Raw genomic sequence first — 15,358 nt, 5'->3', positions numbered from 1 at the left:
CCCTATATGCAAAACAGAAAAAGAGACACAGATGTACAGAACAGACTTTTGGACTCTGTGGGAGAAGGCAAGGGTGGGATGATCTGAGAGAACAGCATTGAAACATGTATATTATCAAGTGTGAAACAGATCACCAGCCCACGTTGGATGCATGAGACAAGTGCTCGGGACTGGTGCACTGGGAAGACCCCGAGGGATGGGATGGGGAGGGAGGTGGGAGCGGGGATTGGGATGGGGGCACGTGTAAATCCATGGCTGATTCATGTCAATGTATGGCAAAAACCACTACAATATTGTAAAGTAATTAGCCTCCAATTAATAAAAATAAATGGAATATGGGGGATCTACCTTTTCTTTCTTAGAGGCAGGTCCTGGGTGGAGTCCCACCAATCCTCCTCTCTTTGGTCCCTACGGGCAGTCATTTCAGGATGACACTAGGAAGGCCAGGGGCTCAGCCAGTTCCAATTGTTCATTTAATGAAAGCGTGCTTGCCTCACTCTAACCAGATTTGTCTTGTCTTAGAGTAAAATCTTTAACATAAAGTTAGATGTGTTTTTAAACTAAAAAATGAAAACAGTAACAACTACCAAAACCTCCTTCTGTTCTGCACCATAATTTTGTCTAATTGGGTCAATGCGTTAGTCTGAAACACAGCACAGAAGCTGGCATAGAATAGGCATTTAATAAATACTTGAATCATTGCATCTTTAGATCATAATAGCCATTAGCTTCTCTGGCACTGAAGTATGAGGTAAACTGATTTTTTCTGTGTTTCGTAAAACAGGTAGATATCACATTTGTGTTGTTTAAATATTGAACAGTTGCTGACATATCCTTTTAACTGTTTCAGGGTGGATTCATGCTGTGCTCACTTCTCAGGACTGTATGGCTTTTGGGGGGAACTTTCTGCACAACCTTAACATTGGCATGCAGCTCAGGTTTGTGTTATCAACTCTTGAAGGATCTTTTCGTTCTTTCTTGAATAGGACTTGAAAGTTAAATAATTTCAGCAACACATTTGATTGTGATCTCGTGGAGGTAGGCTCTGAGAAATTATTTGAAACTTTTAACAAAAACATTGTCTTAGAATTTTGACAGGAGGACACCTTGATGAATCTAAAACAAAAAGAATCATTTATTCAAGTTGAGACTAAATATCTCCCCACATTTCAGAATTTTATAGAGATGGATAGGCTCTCCTTTGGCTCTTTTTCCAGTGAGAGAATTGAACTAAATCAGGTCAGACTCGGGTGTAACATATGGGGCTGGGACAGAACAATTCGAAGCTAGGAAACACCTGTTTTAATTTTGCTGTGGTGAAGGATTACCAACTATTTCCCCTTCTGCATGACAATCTGACTTTTGGGCAAAAACTTCCTCTGGTAGCCTAATAAGAGAAGAATGTTATTAGGCAACATTGCTTATGGTAGAATGATTCCTCATTGATAAACTGCGCAAGGACTGGGAGAACTGGAAATACCTGGTAGGGAGCCATGTCTTTTGACTTTCCTGACTTGTAACTTGGCCATACCCATGGGGAGCCCTGGAAGCCATGCATCAGTGGAGTTATTAGAAGAGATTCTGGTTCTTATGGGGCACGAAGCTTTAAGCCAAACTCTCGCACTTGCCAAGTGAATCTTGTTTATACCTGAGCTGTCCCTGGAGAAAGACGGCTCCTGGCTGTATGGACTGCTACAAGGCCTCTTGGAGAAAACTCACCCTATGGTTTCTGCCGTCTCACCTTGACCCCCCCCCAAGTGTGATCCTGAGCTGGAATGCTTAGTGGGACCTAAAGAAAACTCCATGAGTGGATGTTGGAGTGCTGTCCAACACAGGGAGCTGGTTTCTAAACACGTTGTATTTATTACAGTGGAACCCTTGTAAAATTCCCTCTGTTAAAACTAGGCTACAGATCCCTAGGGGTGATCTTTTTGAAGCCCAGTGTAAATTCTTCAGTATACTGTCAGGTCTGATAAGGGCAGACCTGAGTCAGATCACGACTCAGTCCTACCCACGTGTGTGGTGTTGAGCAATGTGTAGGACCCCATTGGTCTTCTGTTTCACGGGCTGCCTTATTTCAGTTAAGTTGGTTGCCTCCATTTAACTTTGGAAATGGCTAATGTTGAATTTCTTCAACTTTTATTTTAGGTGTTACGAGATGGAAAAAAGACTTAAAACACCAGATCTTTTCAAATTCCCTTTCTTTGAAGCCATATGTTGGTTTGTAGCCAAAAACTTACTGGAAACCCTAAAAGGTAATAATCTGAACATTTTGTTGTTTCATGTGATGCATGATATTTGTAAATTCACTTAAAGTCACTGATAGAGAGGTTCTTTTAAAAATATGATGACTAGTGTCCCTATTTTGTTTTTTAAATGCATGATTTCCCCCTATTCAGAACCTTTTTAACAAATTAGGAGATCTCTAGTCCATAGTTGTAAAAATACATGAACTGCTGCATTGGAACCACACAGGTACTGAAAAGTGTTCCTTTCTCCTGGGACTTTAGTCACCTGCACAGATTATCAGGCATGTAAAAGTGCCTCCCTAGCAAAAAATGCAGTTGAAGACAAAGACTGTAACTTAATATTTGTCCCCAAGCATTTGCTTTAAAAAAATTCAAGGGAATAATTCTCTTGTCCTGAGAGAATCTGGTGGTGCCTGTGCTGTTACTGTTGTGACCGTTACGTGGTCAGTATAAGGCACGTGTTAGTGCAAACCAGCTAGTGTCAGGCTGTACATCTGTGGCTGAAGAAGAATGGTTTTGGGGGGCCGGTGGGTGGGGGAATATCCCTTTAAATGTGAAAGCTACATTTTTATGTGGCTTTTCAGATTTTAATGTTTTATTATTGGTTTAATGATTTTTGAGCAGTCAAGTTGGAGACTCAGTGTCACTTCTAACTTTTATCTATTTTGCTTTACCCCTGTGCCCATGAGAATACAGTCGATCTAGTTTTTGTGTTGTCTTACATTTCTAGTAAGTTTGGAAATAGAGCTACTATTATAATTAACTTCCACAGAATAAGAGATATAAACAGATTAAACAGCAAAGTCTATTCTAAACATTGGGGGTTTTCTCATTTAAAAGTTGCACAAGAAGAAAAGGTAGAATGGAAAGAAGCACGTCAATGACTCTTTTCGCAGGAGAGCATGCCCAGAATTAAATGATGGAACTCATTCATGGTTTCTTTCCTGAGAAGGGGTGAGGGGGCTCCCCTTCTTTGGAAGGAACAAGCAGTAAGAACCCCATCTCACACCGTGTAGCACTGTGTGGAGGCGGGTGTCTTGACAGCGGTGCTGCTGCGTAAGATGGAGGTAGTAGTTAGTGTTTAGTGTGGTTCTGCTTCTTTCTCTTTCTCATCTTGTCAATTGATCATTTCTTATTTCACTTTTTTCCCTCTCTATTAACGTGTTTGATATTTGGTGGTTACTCCAAACCTGAAGTTAAACACTTTGCCACAGAACCTAACTCCTTTCCCCCTTAACTTCATTCCCACAGAGTTGAGAGAGGATGGTTTCCAGCCTCAGACTTACCTAGTACAGGGAGTGAAAGCACTGCACACTGCTTTAAAGTTATGGATGAAAAAAGAAGTAAGTAGTTGTCTTCGGTGAAATAACTTAATTTTTATATGGCAAGGTCAGGAAAGTGAAAAGTGTGAAATTGTTAGTCTTTCAGTCGTGTCCACGGCTCTTTGCAACCCCATGGACTGTAGCCCCTCCAGGCTCCTCTGCCCATGGAATCCTCCAGGCAGGAATACTGGAGTGGGTAGCCATTCCCTGTCTTCCCAACCCAGGAATTGAATCTGGGTCCTCTGTGCTGCAGGCAAATTCTTTACCATCTGAGCCATCAGGGAAACTGTTAATTTTCACATGGCAAGGTCAGGAAAACATAGCCCTTAGGCTGTTTTGTCAATGAGTGGGAGTGGTAGAAGGAATAGGAATCATGCTTTAACTGAGAAGTACAGCCTGTGTTTTCTTAGTATATACAGATGTGCTGGTTTTTGTTTATATTTATGAGAATGAAGTACCTAGTATTTCTTTAATCTTGAAAAGAAAGTAAATTTGAGACTATCTGGGATATTGACTAAGAAATTAACATGTAGATATAGAATAATAATTATAACTTTGTGCTCACATAGTGTGCTAACCACTGTGTTTAGTCTTTATATCTGTAAATGCATTTACTAACTCATTTACTCTTCAGAGCAACTAAATGAGTTTGGGGTGCTTTCGTTGTCCCCATTTTACATATGGAGAAGTTCAGATTCAGAGTTTAAGTGCTTGCCCAAGACAACTGGTGGAGCTAAGACGAAAGCTTGGTCTCTGTGTTTGCAAAGTCTATGCTGTTATCCCTCTGCTGGTCTTGTGTAAGAACAAAGGAAAAGAGAGGTCCAGGTTCAAGCAGGAGCTTTCCATTTTCCCTGAACTGTGGTCTAGTTTGCATGTGAATCCTACCACCTCTAAGAGGTCATCTCAGATCTCTCCATTTGGAATTCATAGGTCCTTTCATTATATGTTCATAGCATATCTCTTGTGCCAGTGGACTTAAAACTAATGTCCATAAAGTAATGTGTCCATTTCCTATTGTCTGCATTTATGAGCTCTTAAAAAACAGGGACTTTCTCATCTTTATTTCCTTCCTGGAACTTTACACACAATGCCTTAATAAGTGATAAATATTTTATCTGATGAAAATACATTTCCCTACTAATTTCTCAAATGTGCACTTGAAATAAAAATCCTGCTCTTAAAAGATACTTGCTGTGTGCTTGTGTTCAGTCGCTCAGTTGTGTGTGACTCTTTGTGACCCCATGGATTGTCACACCAGGCTCCTCTGTCCATGGAATATTCCAGGCAGGAATACTGGACTGGTTTGCCATTTCCTACTCCAGGGGATCTTCCCGACCCAGGGATTAAACCTGCATCACCTGCATTGACTGGCGGATTCTTTACTACTGAGCCACCTAAAAGATACTGGAAAGTGTTAGTCTGTCAGTCGAGTCCAACTCTGCGACCCCATGGACTGTAGCCTGCCAGGCTCCTCTGTCCATGGGATTGTCCAGGCAGCCGTACTGGAGTAGGTTGCCATTCCCTTCTCGGGGATCTTCCCCATCCAGGGATCAAACCTGCGTCTCTTGCATTGCCTGCAGATTCTTTACTCTCTGAGGGTAATAGATTACCCTCCCAATAATTTTATGCTTCCTTTCATTTTTTTTTTTTATCATTGCTGTATACCCATTAGAGCAGGGGCACTGTGGAAGCTTATAGGAAAATAAAAATCAGCATCAGAGATGTCATCATCTAAATGACAAGTAAAGGCAAAAACAGATTACAAAAGTATATCGTATATAACAAGGTAAAAACAAAGGCTATCTTGCAAAAACTATGTAATTCCTTTCCTTCTGAAAGCCTTAGACAACTTGTTCTCAAATGGTGTGTTTATCAAAATTGCCTTTAGAGATTTTTAGAAACATCCTTTTTTCCTGAGAGATTTTGGTATAATAAATCTGTAGTAGGCTATGAACCTTTGTCTTTAACAAACTTGTGGGTGATTTTGACACACAGTGAGGACAGAGGAGCCTGGCATGCTGCAGTCCATGGGGTTGAAAAGAGTCGGACACGACCAAGCAACTGAACAACAACAAAGTTCATCAATAATAGATACTGTTAATTCATTACATCTGAAGTACACTTTTAAAAGCATGATGTTTGTAGTTAATTGTTAACCTTACTCTAAACTGAGAGGCAGCTTAGTAGCCTAGTGGTTCAGGGTGTGGACTCCAGAGTCAGAGTCTTGGATTCATGTCTCAGCCGTGTTGCTCATCAAGCGCTAACATGTACAACGAGAGTCCTAGTAGAACCTCTTGTCTAGTGTTGAAGTGATTTATGAGTTAACATCTGTAACGTACTCAGCTGTATCTTGCCTGGCACATTTGCTGTGTTCAGTCGCTCAGTTATTTTCTTGTTGTTGTTATTTAATTTGTTGTTGCTCAGCCTGGCACATAGTTCGCACTTAGTGTTACTGTTATTATTAGTTTGTTTTAATAAATTATGCTAAAACCAGGGAGAGGATATAAAGCAGGAGTAGCAATAAGTATGTTAAGGGCATCTAAAGGTCAAATGTTCTTAGATTTGTTGTTGTTTAGTCGCTAAGTTGTGTTCAGTTCAACCCCATGGACTGTAGCCCACCAGGCTCCTCTGTTGATTGGATTTCCCATGCAAGAAAACTAAAGTGGGTTGCCATTTCCTTCTCCAGGGGATCTTCCTGACCCAAGGATTGAACCTGTATCTCCTGCATTGCAGGTGCATTCTTTACCACTGAGCCACTTGGGAAGCCTGTTCTTAGATAAACAGATTAATATTTGGAATTAGACATAATAAAACAATGATAGCAGTTTGCACTTCAGTAGATATGGTAACTTGCCAATTAATTCCTCTTTCCTATTGATGGAATCTTTTTCCTGTTTTACTTTTGAAAAGCAAAAAAAAAAAAAAAAAGAATTTATGAATTAGACTTACCATGAGAAGCTAGGATTATTTTAGTGCCTGTGTTTCCCCTTACAAATCCTTTTGTATTATGAATTAAATTTAAGGCTTAATTAGTTTCTTTACCAACTATAGTAGTATTTAGAATTACAGTAGGCTTTTAGTACATATTGAGCAAAATTCACAGAAAGACAAGTCCATGTTTAACTCAAAGTAAAAGGATTTCATATGTTAATAAGGATCTCCTTAGAAGATAAGAAACCAGCTCCATGAGTTCTGAGACCTGGCTTCTTGGTATTTGACGTGTCTATGAAATCTAGAGAATCTAAAAATCGATTAGTTTTTACATCTTAAAATGTAAATAACTTTGGTTGTCTTATCTTTGTTAATCCAAATACAGCTTGTATCTGAACATGCCTTTGAAATTCCAGACAATGTTAGACCTGGACATCTTATTAAAGAACTTTCTAAAGTAATTCGAGCAATAGAGGTAAGAGTAGAATCTATCATCTAAATGCTTGGTTCCTATCTACTTTGAGAGGCAGTTGGATCTACCACCATACTACAAATATTGGAAAGCCTCGACATTCTTAGAAGAACTAGAATGAACTGTATCTTGAAAGAAGTCTCAGGGTTTCAAAGCCCTACAGAGAAATCTGGAATGTTTTATCATAATGAAGTAATAAGGATGTAGTTACCGGGTTACTTCAGGTTCTTCAGGTTACTCCAAAAATGAAAAAATATAGAATAGACAAAACTTTCAGATGTCATTCATTTCTGCAATACAAAGATGAATACATGTTAAGATGTGTAAGATGAGTAAGAACTGGTGAAGCTGGATTGGAAAGAGGGTTGGTTCAAGTAGACCCACTCAACTGAAAATATTATGACAACTGGGTTACGTATATGCCCTTTGATAAAAACCCATAAAGTGTGAGATGAGGTATTTTATTAATTAGAAGATACTCTAGGTGTTAAAGATAGGGGATTTTAATTAAAGTAATTCTTCAGGAACGTGGTTCTTTTAGTGTCTAGCTTGAACTGAAAGGAAGTTAAGTGGAGGAATGGATGCTGATAGTTTAACAGCTCAGATAAGGGCTGTATTTGGGAAACAAAAAAGAGGTATTAAAATGTTGGGTTTCATATCCTTGGATAGAGTATTTCATATAATTCTCAACATGTTCAGATATAGTAGGAGATTATTTTATGTTTTTGAAGAGCTGCATATAAATGAATTTTTAAAGTAAAAACTCATATATTTTTAATATATGTAAATGTATAAATATATAAATATCATATAACAACAACAACCAAAAACTAAGAATACACTCAATAAGAAAGTGTAGGTCTATATGAAAAACTATAAATCTTTACTAAGAGAAATAAAACTCTAGTTTAATAAATGGGAGTGTCATTTCTAATATGTCAATTCCAAATTAGTATTACAAATTGAAAATGGTAAAATATTCTTGGAAGAATAATTAGACAAAAATAGTCACCAAAGTGGTTTTTTTCTTTTTTTTATTGGAGGGTAGGGAGTACAGAAGGCAGCAAAATGGCTGTAGAAAAATGTACAAAGAAAATATAAACAGGAATTTCACTAAAGAAGAGATGGAAATGGCCAATTCAATAAAAATATGAAAAATATTCTCAATATGTGAAAAAGTATTCAACCACATATTACCACATAATTTATGATTTCAAATGATGGTTTATCACATTGGCAAAGATAAAATTCTGTATTTTTGCTCTGCTGATAGGAAGTATAAATTAGTTTATGATCTCTAACTGGCATATACCTGACTTAGCATTACTTTAATAAAATAAATGAGACAATTCCAGTTAAACTTGATATATGACTATACCTGCTTACCACTATCACCTCTTGGAACCAAAATGATAGTAAAAGAATGAAAACAGTATCTATCCCTAAGTATTAGGTCAATAAATTATGCTGTATCTCTATAGTAGAATATGACACAGCCTTTAAAATGATGTTGAAAATCAAGGATATATGTTCACAGTATTTTAGGTGGGAGAGAGAAGGGGAAAAGATCTCAGCAGAACTGTTCAAGTTTTATAATTTGGTGTTTTTTGTTTATATGATTAAAAGGAATTTTTTTTCCTAAAATATTTTATAGATGATTATTTAGTCATCTATGTTGGTGGCCTTGTCATAAAAATACCCCAAATTTTGTTCTTAAAGGAGGAGAACGGCAAACCAGTTAAATCTCAGGGAATCCCTTCTGTGTGTCCAGTTTCACGGTCCTCAAGTGAAGCAGCTTCCCCACACCATTCCCGACGAAGGATGCGGAAACTTCGAGACCACAGTGTCCGAACTCCTTCCAACCTCGACATCCTGGAGCTCCACACGAGGGAGGTGCTCCGAAGACTGGAGATGTGTCCCTGGGAAGAGGCAAGCTTCTGTCCCGCGGTCACATGAGAGACTCAGTCGTTTCTGAAGTGCCTTCAGAAGGAAGATAGAAAGAGAACAGGCTGGCCATTCTTGCTGTCCGATCTTTGCTTAGCACCCCAGGGGTCAGCAGCACTTCTGCTCGTGATGGGGACTTGCTTCGGTGTAGAAGTAGGACGAACAGGTCCCATCGGTTTGCTGACCTGTATATGGAGTGTTTACTGAGTGCCAGATTCTCTTCTAGGCTCTGGGGAAGCTACCAGAGTGGGCAGAACCCAGGGCCCTGCCCTCAGGTAGCTTCCATCCAAGCTCAAGTTGGAAGGATCGAAGTCAGAGACAGGTATTAAAGTCATGTAATTTCAGATAAAAAGGTCGTCAAGGAAGAGAGCAGTGGAATAAAGGGGCCGGGGTGGCTGGTTGCTTCTGCTGAGGTGGTCGGAGAACCTCTCAGGTGGGTGCATTTGACAGACACTTACACAGCAGAAGACGTCAGGTGGATATACAGACTTGAGGAGGAGTATTGAAGGCAGAGGAAACTGCAGGTGCTGTAGGCCTTTCCCTGGCCCAGCTGCAGCAGCATGCATCACTGTTAGTCTGGGAGACTGTTAAACTCATTACAGTTCGAGAAATGCCGGCCTAAGGGAGTCATGAGCTCAGCGTGGGGCCTTTGTAAAACATGCTACTGACCTGTGGTGAGATCCATGTCATCCATGATTGTACGTCTTAAGGAGAGAACAGTTTAAAATGAGTAAAGATAGCAGTATCTCTGAATTAACATATTTACAGAAGTTATATAGAAATTAAAGCTTCCTTAAATATTTTAAATTTTATATAATTATATTTCTGCTGTTTTAAGCTTTTGTTGTTCTGAACCTCCTTCAATCCGTAGCCGTCTGGGAGAAGATTCAGGTTATTATAAGAAACTCTATGTATTATTAAAGAAAAATATTAAAGGAAATATTCTTTATGTTTTAAAAACCAGCTACTGTTGTGCCTTTATGTCACTCGGTGGCCTTTGTTCCTGGTGATAGCAGGGTGGTGACCTGTAAATTGCTGAGAGTACCTGGTGGGAGGACTAGAGATTAGGTCAGAAATAGGAGGGCCGGAAAGGACCCAGCAGTTAGGGAGAAACAAGGGAAAGCGAATTCAAAGTACATGAAGGCAGTACGTCTCCAGTTTTTCAGCTTTCTACAAGAGTGAAATGTCTGAATTCACGTGAGGCAGATTTTATATTCTGCTTTGTAGAGTGTGTTTTACTGTTACTGGCCCTACAGAAAGATGAACCACATTCATTCTGGTTTTAGGAACCATTTAGTTTCCATGTTGCAGCACTGCAAATGCCCTAGCCTTGGAGGCTGCCCAGCACTCTTAGGATGCAGGGTAGTGGGGACGGGGGCAGGGGGAGGTGATGGTATACGATCCTGCTCCTTTATTTGTCAAGCAAGTATATTTGAGGGTGGAGGTTAAGTAAGTTCTGTTTTTATACTTTAAGGACATCTTGAGCTCAAAACTGAACGGAAAATTCAACAAACATCTCCAGCCATCTTCCACAGTACCTGAATGGAGAGCGAAAGATAATGATCTTCGATTGCTGCTGACAAATGGAAGGATAATTAAGTACGTGAAGTAGATCAAAGTATCAGAGCATTTAGTTTTCCGTGGATTCGCTCTGTTCATTTTATTCCGGGTCCAGACCATTGCACACCTGCCTGAAATATGGGGAAAGTGTCTGAATTCTCAGTTTGCTCTGCAAAGTAAGGAGGGTGTGATACTGTTTGGCTGCACAGTTGCACTATTTTCTGACTGATTATTTTTCCCTCTATATACAGGGATGAGAGACAACCCTTCACAGATCAGAGTCTTTATACAGCAGATAGTGAAAATGAAGAGGATAAGAGAAGGACAAAAAAGGCAAAAGTGAAGATGGAAGAGAGTTCAGGAATAGAGGGAGTGGAGAGTGAAGAGTCTCAAAAACCACTTAACAGTATGTTTGTTTTAATGGTCATTTTAAAGGTCTGTTCATTATTAATATGCTAATAATATGACAGGTAACTCGCTCATTTTAAAGTGCTTAAATTAGTAGTAGGATTAAAATTTCTTACGTCCCTAATACTCTTTGGAGAAATCGAGCATTTCTGAGTCATCTCTCCATCAGGGAAATGCTGAATGTGACCTCCCAGTGAGGGGTGGCAGCCGGGGAAGGTGGTATTAGTGACAAGGATGTCATCGGTCAGTGACACCCTCATCTAATGAGAGTTTTTACAAGAGTCACATAAAAGCTCATGCATTTTATGGGCCTCTACTCCAAATTATGAAACAGTTGCAAATGTAGTGCAATTTCCAAGATAATTTTAGCTAATATACATATGGTTTTCAGAATTAGGAGACATATATAACTGGCTGATCTGAAGCTATTAGTAACTCAAGTATTATTTTATTTGATTGCATATTGACAAGAAGGCCTCTACTTGGTTATTAATTGGTTACCATCAATGCAATGAATAGTAACACCTCCTCCTCCTTGAGATTTTCTTTGAATGAAGTCTTCATTTTCTCAACATTTTTCAGAGCCTCCATATACCCTTCTATCTTAAAAAGTAGTTAAACATTTTAGTACTTGATAAGTGAAAGTTCTAGATAATTGACATTATTTAATCCATGCAAATACCTCAGTTTCTGCTAATTCCAGATAAGTCTGTTATTGTTGTGACTACTATTATTCACATGCCAGGGGAGAGGCAGCTGATCAATGGAAACTTTATCCAGCAGTTGCCAGCTGAAAGTGCTGTGGGGAAAGAGAGGCAAGGGTGAGGCCTGGTCTATAAGCTTGTTGAATTCACTGTCTACTTGAATGTGTCTTAGGTCCAGGAGAGGTTTTTTGTTTTGTTTTCTGTTGAGACAAATAAAGCACAACAGAAAGTGAAAAGCATCATAGCTAATTTCAGTGTTGAGATTTTTTCTAGGAAGAAATATATAATAGTCAACCCACCCATGCAAGGGTTGTAAACCATATTCGATAAATACCACAGAAGTTTTAAGAATACACTTCAGTCTGTATCTTGGCTAATTAGGGAAAAAGTCCTTGGGGGAAGAATGAAATGAAGACAATGAAAGCAGTGAGAAAGGAGTTGGACAGCCTTTTTGGATGGCACTTTGTTCCAATTCTGATGACTCTTTTTCTCTGATCATTTTCCTTCTCAGGGTTTTTAACAAGTGTGAAATCAGAACTCAGGAATCGATCATCTGAATATTCTGATATTTCTGATTCAGAAGACTCTGGACCTGATTGCACTGCACTGGTACGCCTGGGACCCTGTAACTTAGAGTTATGTGATGGAAAGATGAACACCCACTTTCCTTTATGTGGGAGGAAAGTGGATGACAGCTTTCCCAAAGCCTGTCTGTCTGACCTTTGTGGCACAGAGCCTTCTCTGCAGTGGTAATTACACACACACCCTATCATGTGACTACTTACATCTGATCAACACAGCTTCTGTCTGATTTTGGAAAGGGTAGAGGGAGATCCAGCTCTCATGTTTCTCATGTTTCCTCATAGGTTGTGTTTCATTTTGCGTTAAAGAAAGCCTGTACTGTGTGGGTTTTTTTTAAACTAAGGAATTAGGTTACTGCAGTAACTAGAGATTTCCACTTTTTCATATGAAATACAGAAATAATTCCATGATAATTAAGTTCTCACTTTCCCTTTAGATGGATAAAGTGTTCTTGGTTAGTTTGTACAAACGTGTTCCGATTTCTTATATAGATTTCCCTCCATTTAATTATCTCAGAAAAATAATTTTACCACTGAAGAGTCTGAAAGTTCAGGTGATGAAAAGAAACAAGAGATAACATCAAACTTTATGGAAGAATCTAATGTGATGAGGAACTTCCTTCAAAAGAGCCAGAAGCCATCTCGAAGCGAAATTCCAGTTAAAAGGTAGGCATGCTGACGATGATGGTCTTATTACAGTGTGATATAAATGATAGGAAAACATTTGTTATTTTTTGTTTGTTTTGTTTGGGGGTTTTTGTTTTGTGTGTGTGTGTGTTTTGGTTTTAAATTTTACCAAATATTTCCTTTGAGTAAGAAAGTTCTTGTCTTTTCTGCTGATCTGCCCTTCAGGGAATGTCCTACCTCGACGAGCACAGAGGAAGAAGCTATTCAGGGCATGCTGTCTATGGCAGGGTTGCACTATTCCACGTGTTTACAAAGACAGATACAAAGCACAGACTGCGGTGGTGAAAGACCCTCTCTCCAGGACCCCAGCAGCTGCCACAGCAGTAACCATGAGGTCAGGCAGTTGTATCGCTGTGATAAGCCAGTGGAAAGTGGTAAGAAACATAAATTGTAAGTCTCTGAAAAACAGCATAGAACCCTCACCTTAATAGCCCTATAATCCTAGTTTGAGGTTAGAGATTATGAACAAGAAATGTTTATTAAACATCTTCAGTTGGAGATGGTGTTAGACATATTGGCTATATATATATATATATATATATATATATATATATATAAAATGTTGACAAATGTTAGATGCAAATAGAATAACTTAAAATGTAAATTAATGGATTAAGAAGTTGTGTTCTCTGACTTGCAAGACAGTATTGTTTCCCTTTTATAAGCTGATCAGGATGGAGGGAATGTTTATGTCTTAATTGATGTGCTAAATTTGAACAATCCACTCTTTTTCCTTTTATGGAAGGGAACTGTTTCTGCTTGAGGGTATTCTCTCCTACTTGTAAAGGAGGCTTTGGGAAAGAGAGAAGGCTCGGTGGCAATATCAGTGGTGCCGCATAGTGGTCTCTTCTGTCTGCCTTTAGGGAGAAATTTTGTTTCCCTAAAAATCTGAGGAGGATTAGGGAAAAGATGGTACTACATTAAAACTGAAGTCTCCTGTAGGAATTATGTTAATTCCCACCTAGCTGTGTCAGCTATGTGCCAGGAGTTTGGCATTCATTTCACTTAATTCTTGAAACGACACATTGGGTGTGTGTAATGTAGCTTTAATAGGTAAGGAAAAAAAGATTTAGTGGAGTTAACTTGCCCAGACTTACATGGCTACTCGGTGACTGGAATTTGAACCCAAGACTAGATCATGTGATTTCAAAATCTTTGCTTATTGTATAAGGGGAAACTCAGGTTTAAAGAGGTTATATAACTTGCCTAAAGCTGCATTGGTAATAGAAAGTCTCAAGTTCAAGTCTGGATTTTTCTGTCTTTCCACTTACCATTCTGTCTTCCTATAATCTCTTTGGCCCCTTGAAAAGAAGGCTTCTCTGGAAATGCTGCCAGATTCAGGCAAACATATGCCTTTATTCTGTATGGGAAAATATACTATTTTTAGAGAAACTGTATTGCACTTGGTTTTACATCTACAACAGATGGCCACAGAATTTGATCTAGGTCCTCCAGCATCTGGCCCAAAACCTGCCATAGAAAGAAAGACAGTCTTTGAGAGAATTGAAATAATTAACATGTTGGATTGCAAGCTGGTGACTGTTTTGTTTTTGAGAGGGAAAGGAGTATGGTGAAAGTATATGAATAAAGAGTTAGCATGCTCATTTTTTAAATAAAATGTCAACATAAATTTACTTTCAGTTTTAAGCAGCAGGCTAACTTTATTCTTTAAGATCCAGTTTGTGAGAAGATTTTTAATTAAAATTTCTCTTTAGGATATCATGTCAAGACTGAAGATCAAGACTTGAGGAGTTCTTCCTGGATTAAACAATTTGATACAACTTCCAGATTTAATCTTCAGGTATATTCAAGGTTTGAAATATTGAAATAGGATTGTCATTAGCTCTGTTTTTGTTTTTGTTTTTAAAACTGCAATCAGTAGTCAACCCCCAGATATAGAAAGCTTAACAATTATCATTAAATGTACATTTGAACAGCTGTCCATTTTTAGGGATTCTGACTAACCAATGAAAGGCTTATGAATAGAATGTTATCTGGAAAAAAGCAACTTATTTAAGAAAGCAGTTAAAAGCTCCTGACTGCCAACACCTTTAGGTTATGTCTGGCTAGAATGAAACATGAAAGGAAAAAAGTACCACAATACCACAAGGATCCTTTTAATCTCTGCTGTTGTTTATTGAGCATTTTTAGATACCAAACTTCTTTGAGAATTTGATGACAGTTAACAGGAAAATGTTTTCTTTCCAAAAAATGTTCTCCATAAATATGACTTGTGCTTACATTTTTCTCATGTTTGGCCCCACCCTCACCCCAGACCATTCGTTAACTCCAGATTAAGAGTCACTGCTTCAAGAGAAGACACTTGATGTCTTAGGATTCTCGTGTATGAATGCTTATACCAAACAAAATGAACCCCCAATATACCTTTTTTAAAAAAATGTTGCCAGTAGCACCAAAAAAGGAAGACTGTATGACCTTTTTTGGAGGAGGAAATGGCAACCCATTCCAGTATTCTTGCTTGGAGAATCCCAGGGACGGA

At 38.7% G+C, this 15,358-nt stretch overlaps 1 protein-coding gene across 1 annotated transcript in view; it reads left to right on the top strand.

Moving 5' to 3' along the window:
- The window catches only part of KDM7A (lysine demethylase 7A), a 71,454-nt gene that overhangs the window by 53,400 nt on the left and 2,696 nt on the right, over positions 1 to 15,358 (top strand). The window contains exons 8-18 of the mRNA XM_065939194.1: positions 851 to 938; positions 2,149 to 2,255; positions 3,501 to 3,592; positions 6,888 to 6,977; positions 8,694 to 8,903; positions 10,393 to 10,517; positions 10,730 to 10,884; positions 12,102 to 12,199; positions 12,689 to 12,837; positions 13,024 to 13,232; positions 14,574 to 14,659. Of these exons, the coding sequence (XP_065795266.1) occupies positions 851 to 938; positions 2,149 to 2,255; positions 3,501 to 3,592; positions 6,888 to 6,977; positions 8,694 to 8,903; positions 10,393 to 10,517; positions 10,730 to 10,884; positions 12,102 to 12,199; positions 12,689 to 12,837; positions 13,024 to 13,232; positions 14,574 to 14,659 (1,409 nt within the window). The remainder of the gene's footprint in view (positions 1 to 850; positions 939 to 2,148; positions 2,256 to 3,500; positions 3,593 to 6,887; positions 6,978 to 8,693; positions 8,904 to 10,392; positions 10,518 to 10,729; positions 10,885 to 12,101; positions 12,200 to 12,688; positions 12,838 to 13,023; positions 13,233 to 14,573; positions 14,660 to 15,358) is intronic.

The sequence above is a fragment of the Muntiacus reevesi genome, chromosome 6 (assembly GCF_963930625.1).
Source record: "Muntiacus reevesi chromosome 6, mMunRee1.1, whole genome shotgun sequence".
Taxonomy (NCBI): Eukaryota; Metazoa; Chordata; class Mammalia; order Artiodactyla; family Cervidae; genus Muntiacus; species Muntiacus reevesi.
Note: the sequence above shows the minus strand (reverse complement) of the source record. Positions and strands in the feature narration are given on the sequence as shown.